At 36.1% G+C, this 17,606-nt stretch overlaps 1 protein-coding gene across 7 annotated transcripts in view; it reads right to left on the bottom strand.

The window, feature by feature from the left end:
- Positions 1-17,606, bottom strand: part of Heatr5a (HEAT repeat containing 5A) — a 111,147-nt gene that overhangs the window by 79,737 nt on the left and 13,804 nt on the right. For 4 of the 7 annotated variants that reach the window (XM_074068204.1, XM_074068209.1, XM_074068207.1 and 1 more), the window contains 8 exons: positions 17,407-17,604; positions 16,342-16,553; positions 14,353-14,461; positions 11,771-11,920; positions 10,921-11,095; positions 3,442-3,602; positions 1,993-2,248; positions 897-1,052 (listed from right to left, as the gene is read on the bottom strand). In XM_074068204.1, coding sequence (XP_073924305.1) covers positions 897-1,052; positions 1,993-2,248; positions 3,442-3,602; positions 10,921-11,095; positions 11,771-11,920; positions 14,353-14,461; positions 16,342-16,553; positions 17,407-17,541 — 1,354 coding nt within the window. In that variant the 5' untranslated portion in view covers positions 17,542-17,604. Of the gene's footprint in view, positions 1-896; positions 1,053-1,992; positions 2,249-3,441; positions 3,603-10,920; positions 11,096-11,770; positions 11,921-14,352; positions 14,462-16,341; positions 16,554-17,406; positions 17,605-17,606 lie in introns of those variants that run through there. The other 3 variants (XM_074068206.1, XM_074068208.1, XM_020169846.2) reach the window with 2 other exon arrangements.

Genomic DNA, 17,606 nt, shown 5'->3' with positions numbered 1-17,606 from the left:
GAACAAATAAATGATGACTTAGGTATACAGACAAAACTTATTTAGCCATAATGCAGCCAAATCAGAAAGAAAAAATTAAGTGATACATACTTAAAAACAGGATTTTAGCCTAGGAATAACTTTTAATATCATCTCATGAAAATTGTTGTAAATTAATCAGTACACAAAAGAAAAATTTTATTTCTGGGTCAATGTTTTACCAACTTTATCTTGAGATCATTACTAATTTGGTACTAGGAAACAGAAATTAACAATAAATAACAAAAACACCTTTAAAATGTCACACCTTATCTTGCCATGCCTTTTAAAAATTCCTCTAGCACATTTATCTACGTAATAAATACTTCTTAGCCATCATAACACTCTTATCTGAGAACAAATGTTAAAATCCAGATTTTTCTGGGTCCTTAGTGGGCTACCTTACTATAAAGGCCGTGGAAGACACCCAATAGCAAGTGGGAAAAAGTTCTATACTTGCTATGATTCAAGATACAACTTCATTAAAACACATAAATGTCCAGGCAGGTGCCGGTGGCTCAAATCTGTATTCCTACTTAGCTACTTAGGAGGCTCAGATTGGTAGATTTTCGGATCAAGGCCAGCCTGGGCTAAAAAAATGAGCTTCTATCTCAAAAATACCCAACACAAAACAGGGCTGATGGAGTGTCTCAAGTGTGAGGCCTTGAGTTCAAACTCCAGTACTACCCTCTCCCCAAAAAAGTTTTAAAAAGTCAGTCATTAACGATCACATTCTGTATGATTCTATCTATCAGAAATGTCTTAACTAGGTAAATCGATAGAGGCAGAAAGATTAATATTTGTCAGGGGTTGGGAGAAGTTGTATTCTTTGAATACAAGTAAAATAAGGTATTGAGTCAAATTACAAACAAATTTACCTGCACTGGAATCCTGCAGCAAAGGTGCGGCTGTGGTGCCCAGACTATGAATGAGATTTCCGAGTTCCTGTAAAGCACATACCAGCATATGCTGGCTGGCTGCTGTATCTGTGGAACTGAGCCGGGTTTCCAAATTACTATCACTCAATACAGCATCTGATAGAAACACAAGAATTAACTACGCATCACTATTTTATAAAAATGTATCATAGGGGGTAGGTGTTAGGAGCAGAAAAGTAAGAAGGCAAAAATTAATATAATACACCCACTTGATGAATAGTATGAAGTCCTTCAGGCAGTAAGTGGAATGCTTAGGTGGGAAACTGCATTAATAGAGAATGAAGAGAACCTAATACAACCAATTTGATTTAAGCAACCTGATCAGAGATCCTTTATTACTCTTTTTAGCAAGGGACCATGAAAAGAATTCAAGGGAAATCAAAAACTATTCCAATTATTATTGATATTCAAGATAAGCAGAGTAGACTTGAAACAGTATGGGGCCTAAACAGATAATCGTTTAAAGCGATTATTTACTTTTGCTTCTATAAGATATACAACAGGAATTCTAAGAATCTTCAAGACTTTTGCATTGGGCCAGGCCTCGGTGGCTCTCACCTGTAATCCTAGCTACTCAGAAGGCAGAGATCAGGAGGATCATAGTTCAAAGTCAGCCCAGGCAAAGAGCTCTCAAGACCCTATCTCAAAAAAACCCATCACAAAAAAAAAATGGCTGGCAGTGTGGCTCAAGCAATAAGAGTGTCTGGCTAGCAAGTGTAAGGCCCAGAGTTCAAACCCCAGTGCTGCCCCGCTCTCTAAGCAAAAAAAAAGGTGAGACTTCCCACTTTAATGTTGTATTGAGGGGAGGGGAAAGACTTTTACATTGGGCTAGAGCCACGGTTCAAGTGGTAAAAAAAAGTGCTTGCCTGGCATGCGTGAAGCCCTGAATTCAAGCCCCAGTAAAACACACACACACACACACACACACACACACACACACACACACACACACACACACACACACACACTTTTTAAAATTCAATATAGTGATACCACCTTAGCTTTTCCAATGGGATTGTCTTAGTGTGATACTTACCCATAACTTTCTTTAGTTTCCAGATGGCCTGGCAGATTTCCTTTGCAGCAGCAATTTGAGCCTTTTCTCCGAGAAGGCCTCCTATAGTAGCTCGAAGGATGAATGAAATACATCGGCGGCAGCAGACAGCATCAATCTGAGTTTGAGTGGCTTTAGGATGTGACTGTGACACAAGGCTTAGGATATGAGAAAGAAAGATGGCAAAATTTTTCTCTAGCCAAGCTCCTCCTAATGTTGAAACAAATACCACGTAAGCCTAAAAAAAGAAAGGAGTTTTATCTTCAAAATCAAATCATTTCAATTTTGTATGAAATACTTTCTTCTCCACAAAATAATAAGTAGTTTTCTCTACAAACTGTACTCTTTTCTCACTTACGGCCACTTGATACACATAAATGTAGCACAATTTTTTTTGTTTTGTTTTGTTTCCTTGTTTAAAAGTAAAACTTAAGTACTCAAAGTTCATTTCTGTTGCCCCCATTTTATTTCGATCAGTCTCTGCAAACTTACAGTAGACTCAGTGTTGCCAGATAATTTGTAAAATATGTCTGTGGCTTCTCTCAACAAAGGTTTCTTCCTATTTAATATTCTAGACAAGAAAACTCAATTCAAACATATGAACACATGATAAGAATTAACTATGCTCCAACACCATAACTCTATGGGAACTCAGTTCTAGAAACCAAAGGAGCATTCACAGTGATGAATCACTGCTCTTTAGTTTCATGAATGTTAATGGTCTGTCTTAGTCCAGAAATACAAGTAGTTTTCTTAAACACATAGTTTACAATTAAGCTGCAAAGCTCTTATTTTCATGAAGTCTATATATAGCATAAAAAAATGAGGTTATGTGAATTTTTTTAAAAGTGTAGGTTTGCTTTCAACCATACTAGCATTTAGGAAAAATAGAAAAGATAACTCAGGGGAAGAATGCAGTGACTTTTGTGTTGTTTTACTCTAAGATATCTTGCCTAAGAGCTTTTAAAATTTTGTTTAGGACCAAAAATTTAATCACTGAAATAGGTTACATGTAATAATCTATTTAGGAGTTAAAAATCTCCTAAAATGTTTATTTTGTCCATGTGCTAAATAATATGTATCTAATAGCTTAAATGGTACTTCATGATCACGCACAGACACAGTGGAAGACATGTGAAACCAGAAGACATGAAAACACATGGCTGGAAACAAAACAAAACAAAACAAAAGGATGTTTATGATTCAAAGGAAGTAGAACTCCATTATTAGGAATTTAAAACACATTGTGGGTAATATGATTCTCTTACTTGTAAGCCAGTTTTTAAAAAATATTTTCATCTTGCCATATCCATCTATAAACATGAGGGTGTGAAGAGTGACCTAACATAGCATCACTTTGCAGAGTCAGATACTAAGCTTTCATTATCGGCCAGTGAGAATTACAGTCAGATACCCATTTGTGATTCCAACCTGAGTAACTCCAACTCGAACATCCCTACTGACTGAACTGGTTCCTTTCAGCATATCTCCACTGGCTCGAAGAAATCCTGAACTCCCACGTAGAAACCCTGTTCCTAGTAATTCCAGAACTTCCTCCAGAGATACTCTGCGAATGCTTTGACGTGAGGCTGCTATGACAAAGAACAAAACAAAACTGTGATTCATATTTTATACACTAAATTTCAAAGCATGACCTTTATCTTTTGGTGCTGGGGATGAAACCCATGTGCATGCTAAGCACACTCTACCACTGAGCTACATCCCATTAATACATGATCTTGATTTGCCAACTGCCTGCATGTTAATAGAAACAAAAATAACTAAAGCTTCAAACAAAATGCAAGATTTACAGGACAGAAAAAGTCATACAAAGTTTCAAAGTTCAAATCAGAATGAGCCCTGAAAACAAAAGCAAAAAACAAGAACAAAAACAAAACAAAACAAAAAACCCGAATGAGCCTTGAAGCACCATATCAAAGATATCTTAAAGTCTATGCCACTTTTGGACCTTATTCTTAAAAGAAGTTTAATGACTGTCTTCTAAAATGAGGGGAGACATAAACAAAGTTCTCTACTTCTCCACAAATATAAACGCTATACAGTGTTTTGAAAATTCTTTTGAAATACTAAAAAAGTCAAAACAGCTGTATGCAGTGGCTCATGCCTCTAATCTCAGCTATTCTGAAGGTGGAAATTGGGAGGATCATGGCTTGAGGCCTGCCAGTGTAAAAATGGGATTCTATCTGAAAAATAACCTAAAAGCAAAAATTGCTGAAGCATGGCTCAAGTGGTAGAACACTTGCTTAATCAAACCTCAGTACCCGCCCCTCCCCAAAAGAGCCAAACCTAATTCTATTTTCCCAAATGCTCTATAACTCTTAATGAAATTTACATAAAGTAACCACCATGTGCTATTCTCAACTGGCAATACAACTTTTGTAGTTCTTTCAGTCTCTAAAGAAATTTAAGCTAATTATAGACAAAACTACTCAGAGCTGGCCTTTAGGGTATAATAATTAAGGGTAGTTAGGGCAGGAATGTTTAAGTTTGCCTTCAGTTTCATACAGTGAGTAGCTAAGAAATAATATTCATGAGACTCCCCCCATCCCCAAAATAACCAGAGCACATTAAAATGGAGGCGTGCCTCAAGCGGCAGAGTGTCTGCTTTGCAAGCTCAAAGCCCTGAGTTCAAACCCCAGTCCCACCAAAAAAACAACAAAAACATATAAACCATTTTTCCTTTTTCTTCTGAAAATTAATGGTATCCTCTAAACCTCGTTACTCAGATCACAGAGTAGTAAATAAACTTCCATTAATATTATAAACAACAAAAAAAAAATCTACCTTCTTGCCTAAAAAAGAGAAAAACCGTTTGAGACAAAATCTATCTCAGCATTTGGGAAAGAAACATTACTAAATAGTGTAAAACTCATGCCCACGTTGATCCCAAATTCTAGAAAGACGAGACAATACACATAATGAATGACTAGATACATAATACATTAAACAGTAGTTAAAAGCCATGCAGATCCAGGCATGGTGGTGTACATCTATAATCCCAGCACCCAGAAGGCAGAGGCAGGGAGGATCATGAGTTCGAGGTTAGCCTGGGTTACATAGTAAAACACTGTCTTAAAAACAACAACAAAAATAAAAAATACCCAACCAACCAATAAACAAACAAAACAGAAAATAGAGTAGGGTAAATAAGGTTAGGAATATTGTGGATGGCAGTAAAATTTGTGGTTTTAAATAGGGATGCTGGGATGGGATTTATTAGAAGGGTGACGTGAACACAGTATAAGTGAGGGAATTAGGCCTGATAGCATCTGGAGAAAAAATTTATAGGCTTTTTCTTCTAGGTAAAAAGACCTTGTGGGTGAATATTAAGTGCCCAGTGAGTTTAAGCACAGCAATGTGATTGGAACAGTGAAGGAGGTCTAATAGGAGACAGGTCAGCATGGGGAGAGGGCAGGAGGTAGGCCTGCTGCTGTGTTCGGACCACAGTATTGAAGAGGCAAAGGCAGAGTAGGAAGACTCATTAGGAGTGGTTGATAAACTCAAAAGCAAAGAAGCAAGGTGGTTCAGTGAAGAAAGTGAGGAGAAGATGGAGTTTGAAATTTAAATTTTTTTACTTAAAAACCCCAAACCCTCAAAATATCCCAAAAAAAAAAAAAAAAAAGCAGTAAATGCCTATATACTTTTACTTAAACTCATCATACTCATTACTTTCTTTTTTTGGCAGTTCAGGGGTTTAAAGTCAGGGCCTCAGGCTTGCTATATAGGTGCTCTACCTCTGTGTTGGGTATTCTGAGGTAGGATCTCACTTTTTCCCTGGGCTGGCCTTGAACCTTGATCCTCCTGACCTCTGCCTCCTGAGTAGCTAGGATTGCAGGCGTGAGCCCCAAGCAGATTTATTTTTTATTTAGTAGGTTATAATCCATTTCTGTCATTACTCATTTTGATGCTAATACTCCCCTGGATCTGACCAGTGATGTCTCTTCACAATGCTAGCAACAGAAGCTCCTTACTTTTCGGGACAAGATGTTCCAGGCTCATCTTGGACTTTCTCTGCCCCAACCCCACAATTAACCATTCTTCAAAGAGTCCCGATTCTGGATATGTCTTAACAGAGTTAAGCAGTGTGTGTGAGAGAGGAGTCAAGGATGGCTTCATGAATTTTGGTTTGATCACCTAGAAGTTGTCATCAACTTCTATCTACAAAGATGCAAATAGAGCATGTGTATGTGTGGAGAGGGAGAATAAGCATTTGGTTTAGCACATGTTAATTTGAAACATTAAATAAACATCCAAGTGAGATGCCAAAGGTCAGACGGCTGTGAGAGACTGGTTTCCAGGAGAGAAGACTATGCTAAAGATCCAGGAATCCCTGATTATAGGTAGAATTTAAGGCCTGAGATGGGATTAAGATCACAACAGAGGGAAGAGCAGAAGATCAAGTACAGTCCTTTAAGAAAACAAGTGAGGATGGAATAACAAAAGGCAGGAAAAAAAAGATATGGAAGGTCAACTGAGCTAAATGTTGCTGCATGATCAAGTAAGGTGACTGAGAACTGCTCACTCGTCTCAGCGAGGCTAAATATAGGAATGTAAGCTCCACAGGGGTCAGGGCATTTATCTGTTTTGCTCAATGACACATTCCATGTGCTCAAAACAAGGCCCTGGCCCGGTATAAAAACTCAATAAATATTTGTTGAATGCAGAGACACATGAATGGGCAATAGGTACGTGAAAATATGTGCACTCACTAGATAAATACAAATAAAAGACACAGCTCTGGGTATAGTGTCTCATACCTGTTATTCCAGCTACACAGGGGGCAGGGAGGAAGACTGCTGGGCAAGGCCAGCCCAGGCAAAAGGTTAGCAAGACGCCATCTCAACAAACAAGCTGGGCATTACCTGTGGTTCCAGCTAGCGGGGAAGTGTACGTAGAAGGATTCAGGTCCAGGTTAGCCCAGAGCAAAAGGCACTTTTTGTAAGACCTTATCTGAAAAATAACTATAGCAAAAAGTGCTGGAACAAGTGGTAGAGCACTTGCCTAGCAAGCACAAGACCCCAAGTTCAAACCTCAGTATTATTTAAAAAAAAAAAAAAAAAAAGTGTACAACATTGGTACAAATGCAAAATGATGCAGTCCCTACAAACACCAGTATGGGAACTAGGTATGGTGACATATACCTGTAATCCTAGTACTTGAGAGGCTGAGGCAGGAAGATCACAAGGTCAAGGGCAGCCTGGGATACAAAGCAAGTTTAAGAGCAGACTAAGCTACACAGCAAGACTCTGACTCAAAAAACCAAGAGATGAGAATGTAGCTTAATGGTACAGTACTTGCCTAGTATGCACAAGGCTCTGGGTTCAATTCCCAGAATCACAAAAAAACAAGCAAACAAAAACAGTATGAAAGTTCCTCAAAAAATTAAAAATAATACTAGCATAAGATCAACCAACCCCCCAAAAAATGAACTCAGGATCTCAAAGACACTAGCACTTTAATGTTCACTGAACCATTACTCACAATAGCCAAGATGTGGAAACAACCTAAATGTCTACTGACAGATGAAAATGCAAAAAAAAAAAAAATCTTACAGGGCTGGGGCATAGTTCAAGTGGTAAAGCCCTTGCCTAGCAATGGCAAGGCCCCGAGTTCAATCCGTAGGACCACAATAAATAAAAGATGAAAATGTCACATATACGTACAGTGGAATACTATTAAGCCTTATAAAAGGAAACGTACAATACATGACAACACTGATGAACCCTGAAAACATTATGCAAACAAAATAAGTCAGTTCCAGAAAGACAAATACTTCATGATTCCACTTACATGAAGTATCTGCAACAGTATTCAAATTTATAGAATCAAAGAGAAGAATGGTGGTCACAGAAGTAAGAGAAGGATAAAATATAAGGTTTCAGCTAAGCAAGATGAATAAGCTTGGGCTGGGAGCGGTGCTCAAGTGGTAGAGCACGTGCCTAGCAAGTTCAAGGCTGAGTTCAAACCCCCATACTGCCAAAAAATTAAATTAAAAAAAAGAAACTCTAGATAACTTCTGTGTGGCATTATACCTTTAGTCAACAGTACTGTATTATACACTTAAAACTTTGTTGAGAGGGTAGATCTCATGTTAACTGTTAATACAATATAACAATTTTTTGTTGAATCAATGAATGTGTAGGTTAATGATGGCCTTAACAAGAACACATTTAGAGAAAACCCTATTGGAAATGTGTTTTAAAATGATGGGGGCATGGCTCAAGTGGTAGAGTGCCTGCCTAGCAAGCAAGAGTTCAAACACCAGGATTGAAAAAAAAAAAAAGAAAGAAAGAAAATGATGGAGGAGGCCAGCATGGGTGGCTCACTTCTGTAATCCTAGTTACTCAGGAGATGGAGATCAGGAGGACAGTGGTTTGAAAGCCAGCACGGGGCAAATAGTTCACCAGACAATCCTATCTCAAAAAACACCAAAAAACACAATCACAAAAAAGAGCTGGAGATGTGGCTCAAGTGTACCAAGCATGAGGCCGTGAGTTCAAACTCTAGTGCCGCCAAAACAAAACAAAATAAAACAAAGTGATTGGGGAGAGAAGACAAGGACAATGAGCACTAGGACCTCTTCTGAGAAACTGTGTTGTAAAGGGAAGAAGAGAAGGGTGCTCTTTCTGGCTGGGAAAGTAAGAGTACAACAAGATTTTATTAATTTATTTATTTAATTTGTGGGATTCTAGGGGTTGAAGTCAGGGCTTGCACTTGCTAGGAAGGCAGCTCTATCACTTGAGTCATACCTCCAGCCCTAGATTTTTTTTTTTTTGAAAAGAGAAAAACAAAAGTATGTTTTGTAGGAGACAATTCAGTAGTGAAAAAAAATGATGTAAAAGAGAGAACAGAGACTTAGATCAATGTTCTTGAGTAGGTAAGAGGAGGAACTCTACTCAGAGGCCAAGAAATTCATTGTTTATGGGAAAGTCGTAGTATATAGACATACAGGTACAGATGCTAACAGCTGGGATATGGTAGGGGAACCTATGAACAAAGGTGAGAGTAAAAGGACTAGGGAAATAATAGCATGATTGCCAGCCATTATTAGGAAGTAATTTTAAAAGACTACATAAATCCCCAACAACTTATCACAGTGTCAGGAAAATTCCTTTTCTTTTTTACAGTGACTTGGTATATATAATACACTATTTGAAGCCTGTTAAATCTTTTTTTGTTTTTGGCAGCATTGGGGTTTGAACTCAGGGCTTCAGGCCTGCTAGGCAGGCACTCTTACTGCTTTAGCCAGTCCACCAGCCCAAAGCCTATAAGTTTTATTAGGAACATCATTTCAGTTCTTTACCTCATATCTTTGTACATTGTGTTTTTCAGCTGTTCACACAACACTGTGTTTGCTTTCAAAATTATTAAGTACTATGTTGTTAACTTTTAGTCACCATTTTTAAAAACTTATGACATCCAGATTCCTTTTAGGTTGCGTAAAAATAATTATAACACACATAGAACTTACAAATGCAAGATGAAAGAATTTCTAACAAAAGAGTAGACCAAAAGTTTTTAGTGTGGATGAAACCAATTCTTCATTTTGCTTAGTCTTATTTTACTTCTTTTATATAATGTTCTAATTATGCAATTTCTACACTTTGCTTGGTTTTACTGCGATTGTGTGCTAATGTCAATGACACACTTATAGAAGCAATCAGTTTACATTTTCAAGAGAGTATGATTAAACATAGCTTCTAATTTCAACTTCTTAAGATTTTACCTCTTAAATGAGCTTTTTTTCTGGTTTAGGTTTTTTTCTTGTGACTCTTTACAAGATTAGAAGAACCACAGTAAAAATACAATTTTCCTATTATAAATTTTACACTTGTAGGCCTCAACTGGAGAATGAGAAGGTTATACTGTAAGTGTTTTCCAGGTGGTTATAATATGGTATAATCTGTCCTCTCTCCACTCCAGTTGAAAAGTACTGATTAAGAAAAAATCCTCCTTTATATAATAATAAGTGACTTCTAGAACAACACTCATCCAAATTTAATGTACATACAAAGTATATGAAAATCTTGTCAAAATGAGAATTTTGATTTATTAAGTGCGGTGGGGCCTGGAGTTTCCTGCATTTCTTAAACCCTCTCAGGTGATACCAGTGCTTGCGGTTTGCAGATATTTGAGGTGCAAGGGCTTACAGAACAGTTACATTTTCATTTATGTGAGCTTGCTTAATCTTTGGAAATAAATGATAAAGTAAGTTTTCAATTATTCACCAGTGTTTTATATACACTGTGAGCTAAACACAGGCATATTCCATTGTTTAAAAAAAAATTCCATCCTTGCTTACAGCTTATACATGTACAAACAGGGAATAACAAATGAAACAAAGTAAAACCCTCCACATATAGTAAATTTCAAATACCTGTTTGGAATTATCTACATTATTTGTTCCTTGTACCAGTTTAGAAAATGGCAAGACAAATGTGATCAGATATATATTCCTTAAAAAAAAATTCAAGATTTGGGTCTTAGCTCTTATTGGGTACCACAATCCACAATTTATTAAAAAAAAAATAAAGACAATGAATAAAGCACATTACGTTTTAAGAGCTCTTGCCAAGTATGGTGGCACATGCCTCTAAACCCAGCACTTGGGGTGGGGGAAGCAGGAGGATCATGAGCTCAAGGCCACCCTGGGCTACAAAGGGAGGCATCTCAAAACCAAACAAAACAGAGTTCTTGTTTTTATTCCTCAATTCTTTTCCTGAACTTCCTGAGAATGAAATCTTAGGACCTTCAGCAACGTTTATGAACTAAAATTTTACTTATATTCTGCTTGTTTTTAAATAATGGGTAGCCATAATACTACATATATTTTTTAAACCAACAGGAAAAAAATTACAGAAGATTTTGAAAATAATTACATGACTTTACCTGCTCCTGGATGTTTAGAAATTATAGCTTTAGCCAATATTGTGCCCAACAGTTTTGAAACTGAAATCCTCACATCGTAATTGGAACCTTCAAATGACTTAAAACATAGTGTGGCCACACTGTCCAGGTCTGTACTCCACATAAAGATGGCCTCATTCTGAAGTTCAAGAAGACACTACTCAATTGGACAAACAAATCAATGAAAAACAAAAAGTATAAATGTCAGGCTCAGATCTGTATAAGTTGTAAAAACCATAGGGTCTAACAAAAATAAACATAAAAAAATAAAAATAATACAAATCCAAAGTATCTCTATAATGACTACAGGAACAACAATTATTAAATCCTAAAGATGATATGCTACGTAAAACAAAGAAGACAGGAGAACCCATTTCTGACATAACAGGCCATGAATACTGTCTTTAGAATCAATTTGTTGGTTATGAACAACTGTGAGAATAATTCCGACACAGCTAAACAATTTTAGTGTAGTATTTAATTGATTATGTTAAAAAGGCATGATTAAAAACAATACACCACTTTGAAACAACATAAACCTTACATATAAACTTTAGTTTACATACAGAAGGGAAACACAGAGAAGTATCAATGCATATTTAAAGTGTCGAGCTTGAACTTCCCACTCTGAGAATGTGTCACTAACTACTTGAATGTCAAGAAATTCACCTAAGCCTCTGGGCCTGAGTTTCCTCACATGTTAAAAGGAGACAGTCCTAGCTGATTACCAAGGTTATAGCTCACACATCATGTAGCCCTTATTAATGCCTTCATAGAGATAAACCTTATTTTCTTCATATCGGTTTAGAAAGTTGGCTATTAGACATTTTACCTTTGCAGCAGCACAGCGAACAGCCATGGATCTATCTGTTAAGCAAGATTTAGCAGCTTTATAAACATCCCTATGGCAAGGTGCAGCAGCAGCTCCTACTCCATTCAATATATTTTGCAGACTCAGCATAATTTCATATCTACCTTGAGACTACCAAAAAGAAAAATGTAAAGAAAAAAATTCACTGTGAAAAACAGCATTAAGCACTGACACTGAATTCACACATTTAAAAAAAACTCAGGTTTTTGTACATAGTAACTAACCCATTTTGACATCAAGAAACATTAATACTTCTATTTGAAAAGTATTATTTGCACATCCTATATTTCAACACAATTTCACTGGGTTAATCTTATGGTTAAATGAAATTATATGAAAAGTGCCTAGGACCAAATCTTGCATATCATTAAGTAGTCAACAAATGACTGCCATGTAACACAGTAAGAACACAGGGTCAGTCTGTGTGTACCTATTAGCTATGTAACACTGGGCAAATCTGTTGCTTTACATGTAATGTGAAGGTGTCTACCTCATGGGCTGTTGCAATGACCAAATGAGTTCAAGTGCTTATAACAGTGCCAAACATACAAAAAAAATGCCCAATGGCTTTGACTGCCATTAATATTCTGGACATTATCAGGATAGTTTAACATAGAAGTTAAAAATTAAAAAGACTTAGACTGGGTATATCTGTAGCTTAGTGGTGGAACACTTGCCTAGCCTGCACCAGGCCCACCACCAGTTACCACCACCACCACAATAAATAAATAAATAGGTCGGTAGCTGTGTGACCTTAAGTTGTTCTTAGCATTTTTCTCATCTATAAAATGAGGGCAAAACAAACCTCAGAGAGCCAATGGGAGAAATAAAGACGCTCCTATGGATAAATGTCCATCACAGTGCACGGCACATAGTACAGTCAGGAAACAGTAGCTGCCTTTATTGACCCTTTACTAAATGGCCAAACGGTTTTTCTAGCTCTGGAAGTTGAGGCCACTGAAAGGAGGCGAGTTGGCACCAGCCATCATTTTTATAGTAATGCTATGAATTCATCTTTATTTAAAGGAACATAAAAGTCATAGGTGTATACAAATTATAAAGGTAAAAAATAAAAGAACAGCTAGGCATAACAGCATTCAGGAAGCTGAGGCAAGAGGAGGATTGAGCATTAGAGGCCAACCTGGGCTACATAGTAAGGCCGTCTCAAAAAAAGAAAAATAAAAAAAAAGTTTAAAAAGGGAGGAAAGTAATAAAATACTTACAAATAACATTAACATATGATACCTACAGAGTAATTCTCTGTTAGCCATGGAGCTTAAAAAGTAGTATTGCTTAACCAATGGAGATGAGAGGGAAATTAAAATGGCACTAGCCCAGGAAATATACTTCTTTTAGAAGTTTATTTTTTAATAAAACCAGACTTCCAGATGTTAAAAATCTCTTTCCTAGGGGCTGGTGGACTAACTCAAGCACTAAGAGCACCTGCCTAGTGAGCATGTAGCCCAGAGTTCAAACTCCAGTGCTGCCAAAAAACAAATAAAAAAGATCTCTTTTCTGAATTACCTTTCTGAATCTTTCAGAAAATTATTGCCAAGAAGTGATTTGCTCAGCAGATTCCCTTGCCAATCATATTACAGACTTTACTTTTTATATATATTTTTTAATGTTGTTTTAATCCTTTTTCTTAGACTACCTACTGAATCATTTTCTTCTTTCTTTTTTTCTACTGGGACTGGGGGTTTGAACTCAGGGCCTTCTGCTTGCTAGGCAGGTGTTCTACCACTTGAGCCATGCCTCCAGACCAACTTCTTAAAGTTCTTGAATTTGATAATACTTTTTGAAATTTAACATACCTTGTATTTGAATTTCCCTGTGCTTTGTCTTGCTACATTACAAAAACATGTAACTACCTTGAATTTCTATAAATTATTTCAGAGCAGTTTTCTAGACTGTTTTTCTAAGTAAGGTAAGAAGAGTAACTGGTGTGATGTGTTTATATTTAAAGGTTCTGAGTTATCTCTAAATATTAGGAATCATACCATTAAACTTTTAAAATATATAAACATATAAGAGCTTTAATTTCAGAACTGGCCAAACTACAGTTCTTAAGAGATTATAATATCTTGGGAGTTTAGTGAAGAAATGGTCTCAAAGCAATGGGTGTTCCAGGGTAGAAAATGATGCAAACACATCAATGAAGATATGGCTGAGGGCTGAGTGAACACACCTTGGGTAATCAAAAGGCCAACCAGATCCTGGTCACATATCTTCCATGCTCTCTCCCCTATGACTAGATTCCTGATACCCTTTTGATGCTATTATAATAACCAACCCATTCACTAGGTATTCAGTAGTTACAAAATAGGTAGCTTTTACCCATTTGAATTTATATAAATATACAAAATTCTATTGTATTATCACTGTTCTAAAAAATATTCAATGCACAGTATATATACTGTACATCATCTGGAAATATTTACAAACATATTTACATTGTTATCTCCAATTAATATGTAAAGCTCTCCTATTAGCTCAAGAAAGCATAAACCTATAAAATACTATTCTTTGGTTGAATCACTTACCTCTGCACTCTTCATAGCTTTAAGAATATTTCCCACTGTATCAGTAAAGGTGTTACCCAGTATTCTACCCAGCTTCTTATACAAGGAACCCAAACATACCACAGCAGCACTGAAACAACATTTAAATCAGAAATTAGTTAGGGCTGGAAAAAAAAAAAAAAACCAAAGGAATAAAAAAAATCTTAAGAACATGTAAGGGTAGCCAGTCCTGGTGGCTCATGCTTGTAATCCTAGCCATTCAGGAGGCTGAGATCTGGAGGTTTGAGGTTTGAGGCCAGCCTGGGTAAACTGTTCATGAGACCTCCATCTCCAAAATAACCACAGAAAACGGAATTGAAGTATGGCTCACACAGATGTATTTTTTCGTTTGTTTTTTTTGTGGTACTGGGGTTTGAACTCGGGGCCTAACGTGTGATAGGCTTGCTAGCCAGGCACTCTACCACTTGAGCCACTCCACCAGCCACACAAATTATTTAATTGTGGTTAAGTATCATTTATCTGTATTTTTCTTTTGGCAGTTGTGCTTTTAACTTTTTTTTTTTTTAATGGTATTGGGGTTTGAACTTATACTTGCTAGGAAGGTGTTCATGTTTTACCATTTGACCGACTCCCTCAGTTCCTCTCTATTTTCCAGACAGGGTCTCAAGTTTTTACCAGGCCCAGCTTTGGACAGCAAGCAATACTCCTACCTATGCCTCCTGCATAGCTTGGGTTACAGGCACACACCACCATGCCCAGCTTATTAGTTGAGATGGGGTCTTGCTAACTTTTTTGCCCTGGCTGGCCTCCAACCCGGATCCTCCTCATTTCCACCTCCAGAGTAGCTGGGATTCCAGGCATATACCACCATGCCTGGCCCTTTTGGTGTTATTATATATCTAAGAAACTATTGCTTATTTCAAGATCAGAAAAATATATTATTTTTTCCTAAAAGTTTTAGTTTTAGCTGCTACATTTAGCTCTATGACCCTTTATGAATTAATTTTTATATATGGTATGATGTCAGAGTCAAACTTCATTATGTGGATATCTAGTTGTCCTAGCATCATTTGTTGACAACAGTATCTGTTTTACTTTGAAAGGATAAAATTTCCCAGAATCTACTGTTAAATCCTAAGGTATGATATTTAGATGGATATGAAATAACTGTACTTTCAATAACAAGAATTCTAAATGAATATATCTCTGCCTAATTAATAAAAGTCACAGCCCAAAGATTCCACCCCATCAAATTTGTCACAAAATGAAATTCTGCAAAACATTTTAACAGAACTTCACATTTTAGATAATCAAATATGCACTTAAATATAAAAGACAAGCAGAATAAGAAATACTGCCCTCATAAAATTTGAAACTTGAAAACTTTAATAGGAGAATGCATTTTGTTATAAGCTAAAAATCACATCAACAAAAATTTCTGTAGAATAACTGTTGTAAAACCACATAGGGCTCACTGCCTTCTGTAAAATAACAGGTGACAAGGGAATTGAATCCTATGAAAAAGGAAACTAAGTATTTTTCTACTGATTATCAATTTTTACTACTAAGAACTAAGAAACTAAAAGAACATGCTACATCTGAAGAACTTAAAATATGTTCTTAAACATATAACTGCTAAAATTTTAGGAAGATGTTTTAAATTTCAAATCCAGACTTTAAATATGTCTAAATGATTATTTGTTATTTACTTATTTGGCAGTACTGGGTATTAAACCCAGGACCTAGTCAGGGCAAGGCAAGCACTCTATCACTGAGCTACACTCCCAGTCTCTAAATATTTTTAAAATGACTTTCTCAAAGGACAAATGCTAAATTTTTTAAAAAATTTAAAAATGAGTTAAAATTCAAACTTTGTATTTTCAAATACAAATTGAATTTGTATACAATTTCAAAATACTTGTCGAGTTGGATGGTACTTCATAAAAAAAAGAATCACACAATAAGAGAGCAATATTTTTCTGTTCTGTTCAGTTTTAAAGTTTAACTTACAGTTTGGTGGGAAGATAACTTGGAGAATCATCTTTGCTACGAATAAGATCATTACATTTATCGATTGTCTCATAAACAGAGAATGTATCTCCAATACTATAAAGTACAGCTAGGTTCTTAGCAAGAAGTTTACGAGTTGGAGGCCCTGGGGAGCTGTTCAACAAGGATAGGAGTTGTTCAACAAGAGTCTTCTGTTTCTCCCTTACATCACTCTAGAAAGACAGGTAACAAAAAGACAACTCAAAGTCAACACAATGATATGTAATTCTGTAGTATAACTTTTCTCTAGAAAAATACAAGATTTTGAATGAAAGTTACAAATAAGTTGGTATCATAGCCATTATGCCACATCAACAGGTAGGTTGTGACCTTGCTGATTGATACGTCTAAAACATAAATTCTAAACAGACTATATAGTCTCTCTTAACAAGATTGCTTCTAAATCTTACTCATTTCAAAGACAGAAACAAACCACTTTTGTATTACATATGATACTATAATTATGTAAAAAAAAGTCCTTATTTTCAGATGTGTACTGGATTATTTAGAAGTAGCACTCTACACTGCTCAGTAAATCAGTGAATCAAACATGGCAAAATGTTAGTAAACTGCTGAATGTGGGCCAGCAGTATGCATAACCAATTTTCCTTTTTTGTAACCATTTCATGAACTTTTTACCATGTAGTGTGTTTATTAAAAAGCTTTTCAATTCATATTCTCCTTATACTCTTTCTTTTCTTTTTTAAGTAAAACGACCTTTATTTAATTTTGCTCTGTACTGCACCAGGGCTTAAGTGTTATAGTTAAGTGTTATATGTATTTTTAAAGTAATATAAAAATACTGGCCAATTTCTACCTTTTTGAACAGAGCAAATGTCTTATATTAAAAATCCCAAGTTAGGAAGGGGCAAAAAATTTACCATATTTCATTATTAAGTCTTAACAGTCTACTTTGTAAAGCTCATTTATTAGGTCATTTGGACAGAACCAGAACAGAAACCAAAGGAACTGAACATTATCTGGCACTTAAAAAACAAACAAAATATCTTTTGTAATTTTACCTACCCGGCTGGTTGATAGCAAGAGCTTCTCCAAGTATCTCAACCACTCAAAAATAAACTCAGCCTTCTGAACTTCACCTAGTTGATTGTACGCTTCTTCATTTAGCAATAAGCTATGAGATAATTCCATTCCTTGCATCAAATTCTAGCTGATCACAATTCTTTTCATTAAACTTGAGGCAATATACCTAAGAAGAAAAATCT

Source organism: Castor canadensis, chromosome 3, assembly GCF_047511655.1.
Source record: "Castor canadensis chromosome 3, mCasCan1.hap1v2, whole genome shotgun sequence".
In the NCBI taxonomy this organism is placed as follows: Eukaryota; Metazoa; Chordata; class Mammalia; order Rodentia; family Castoridae; genus Castor; species Castor canadensis.
This window is presented reverse-complemented; position numbering and strand designations above follow the sequence as displayed.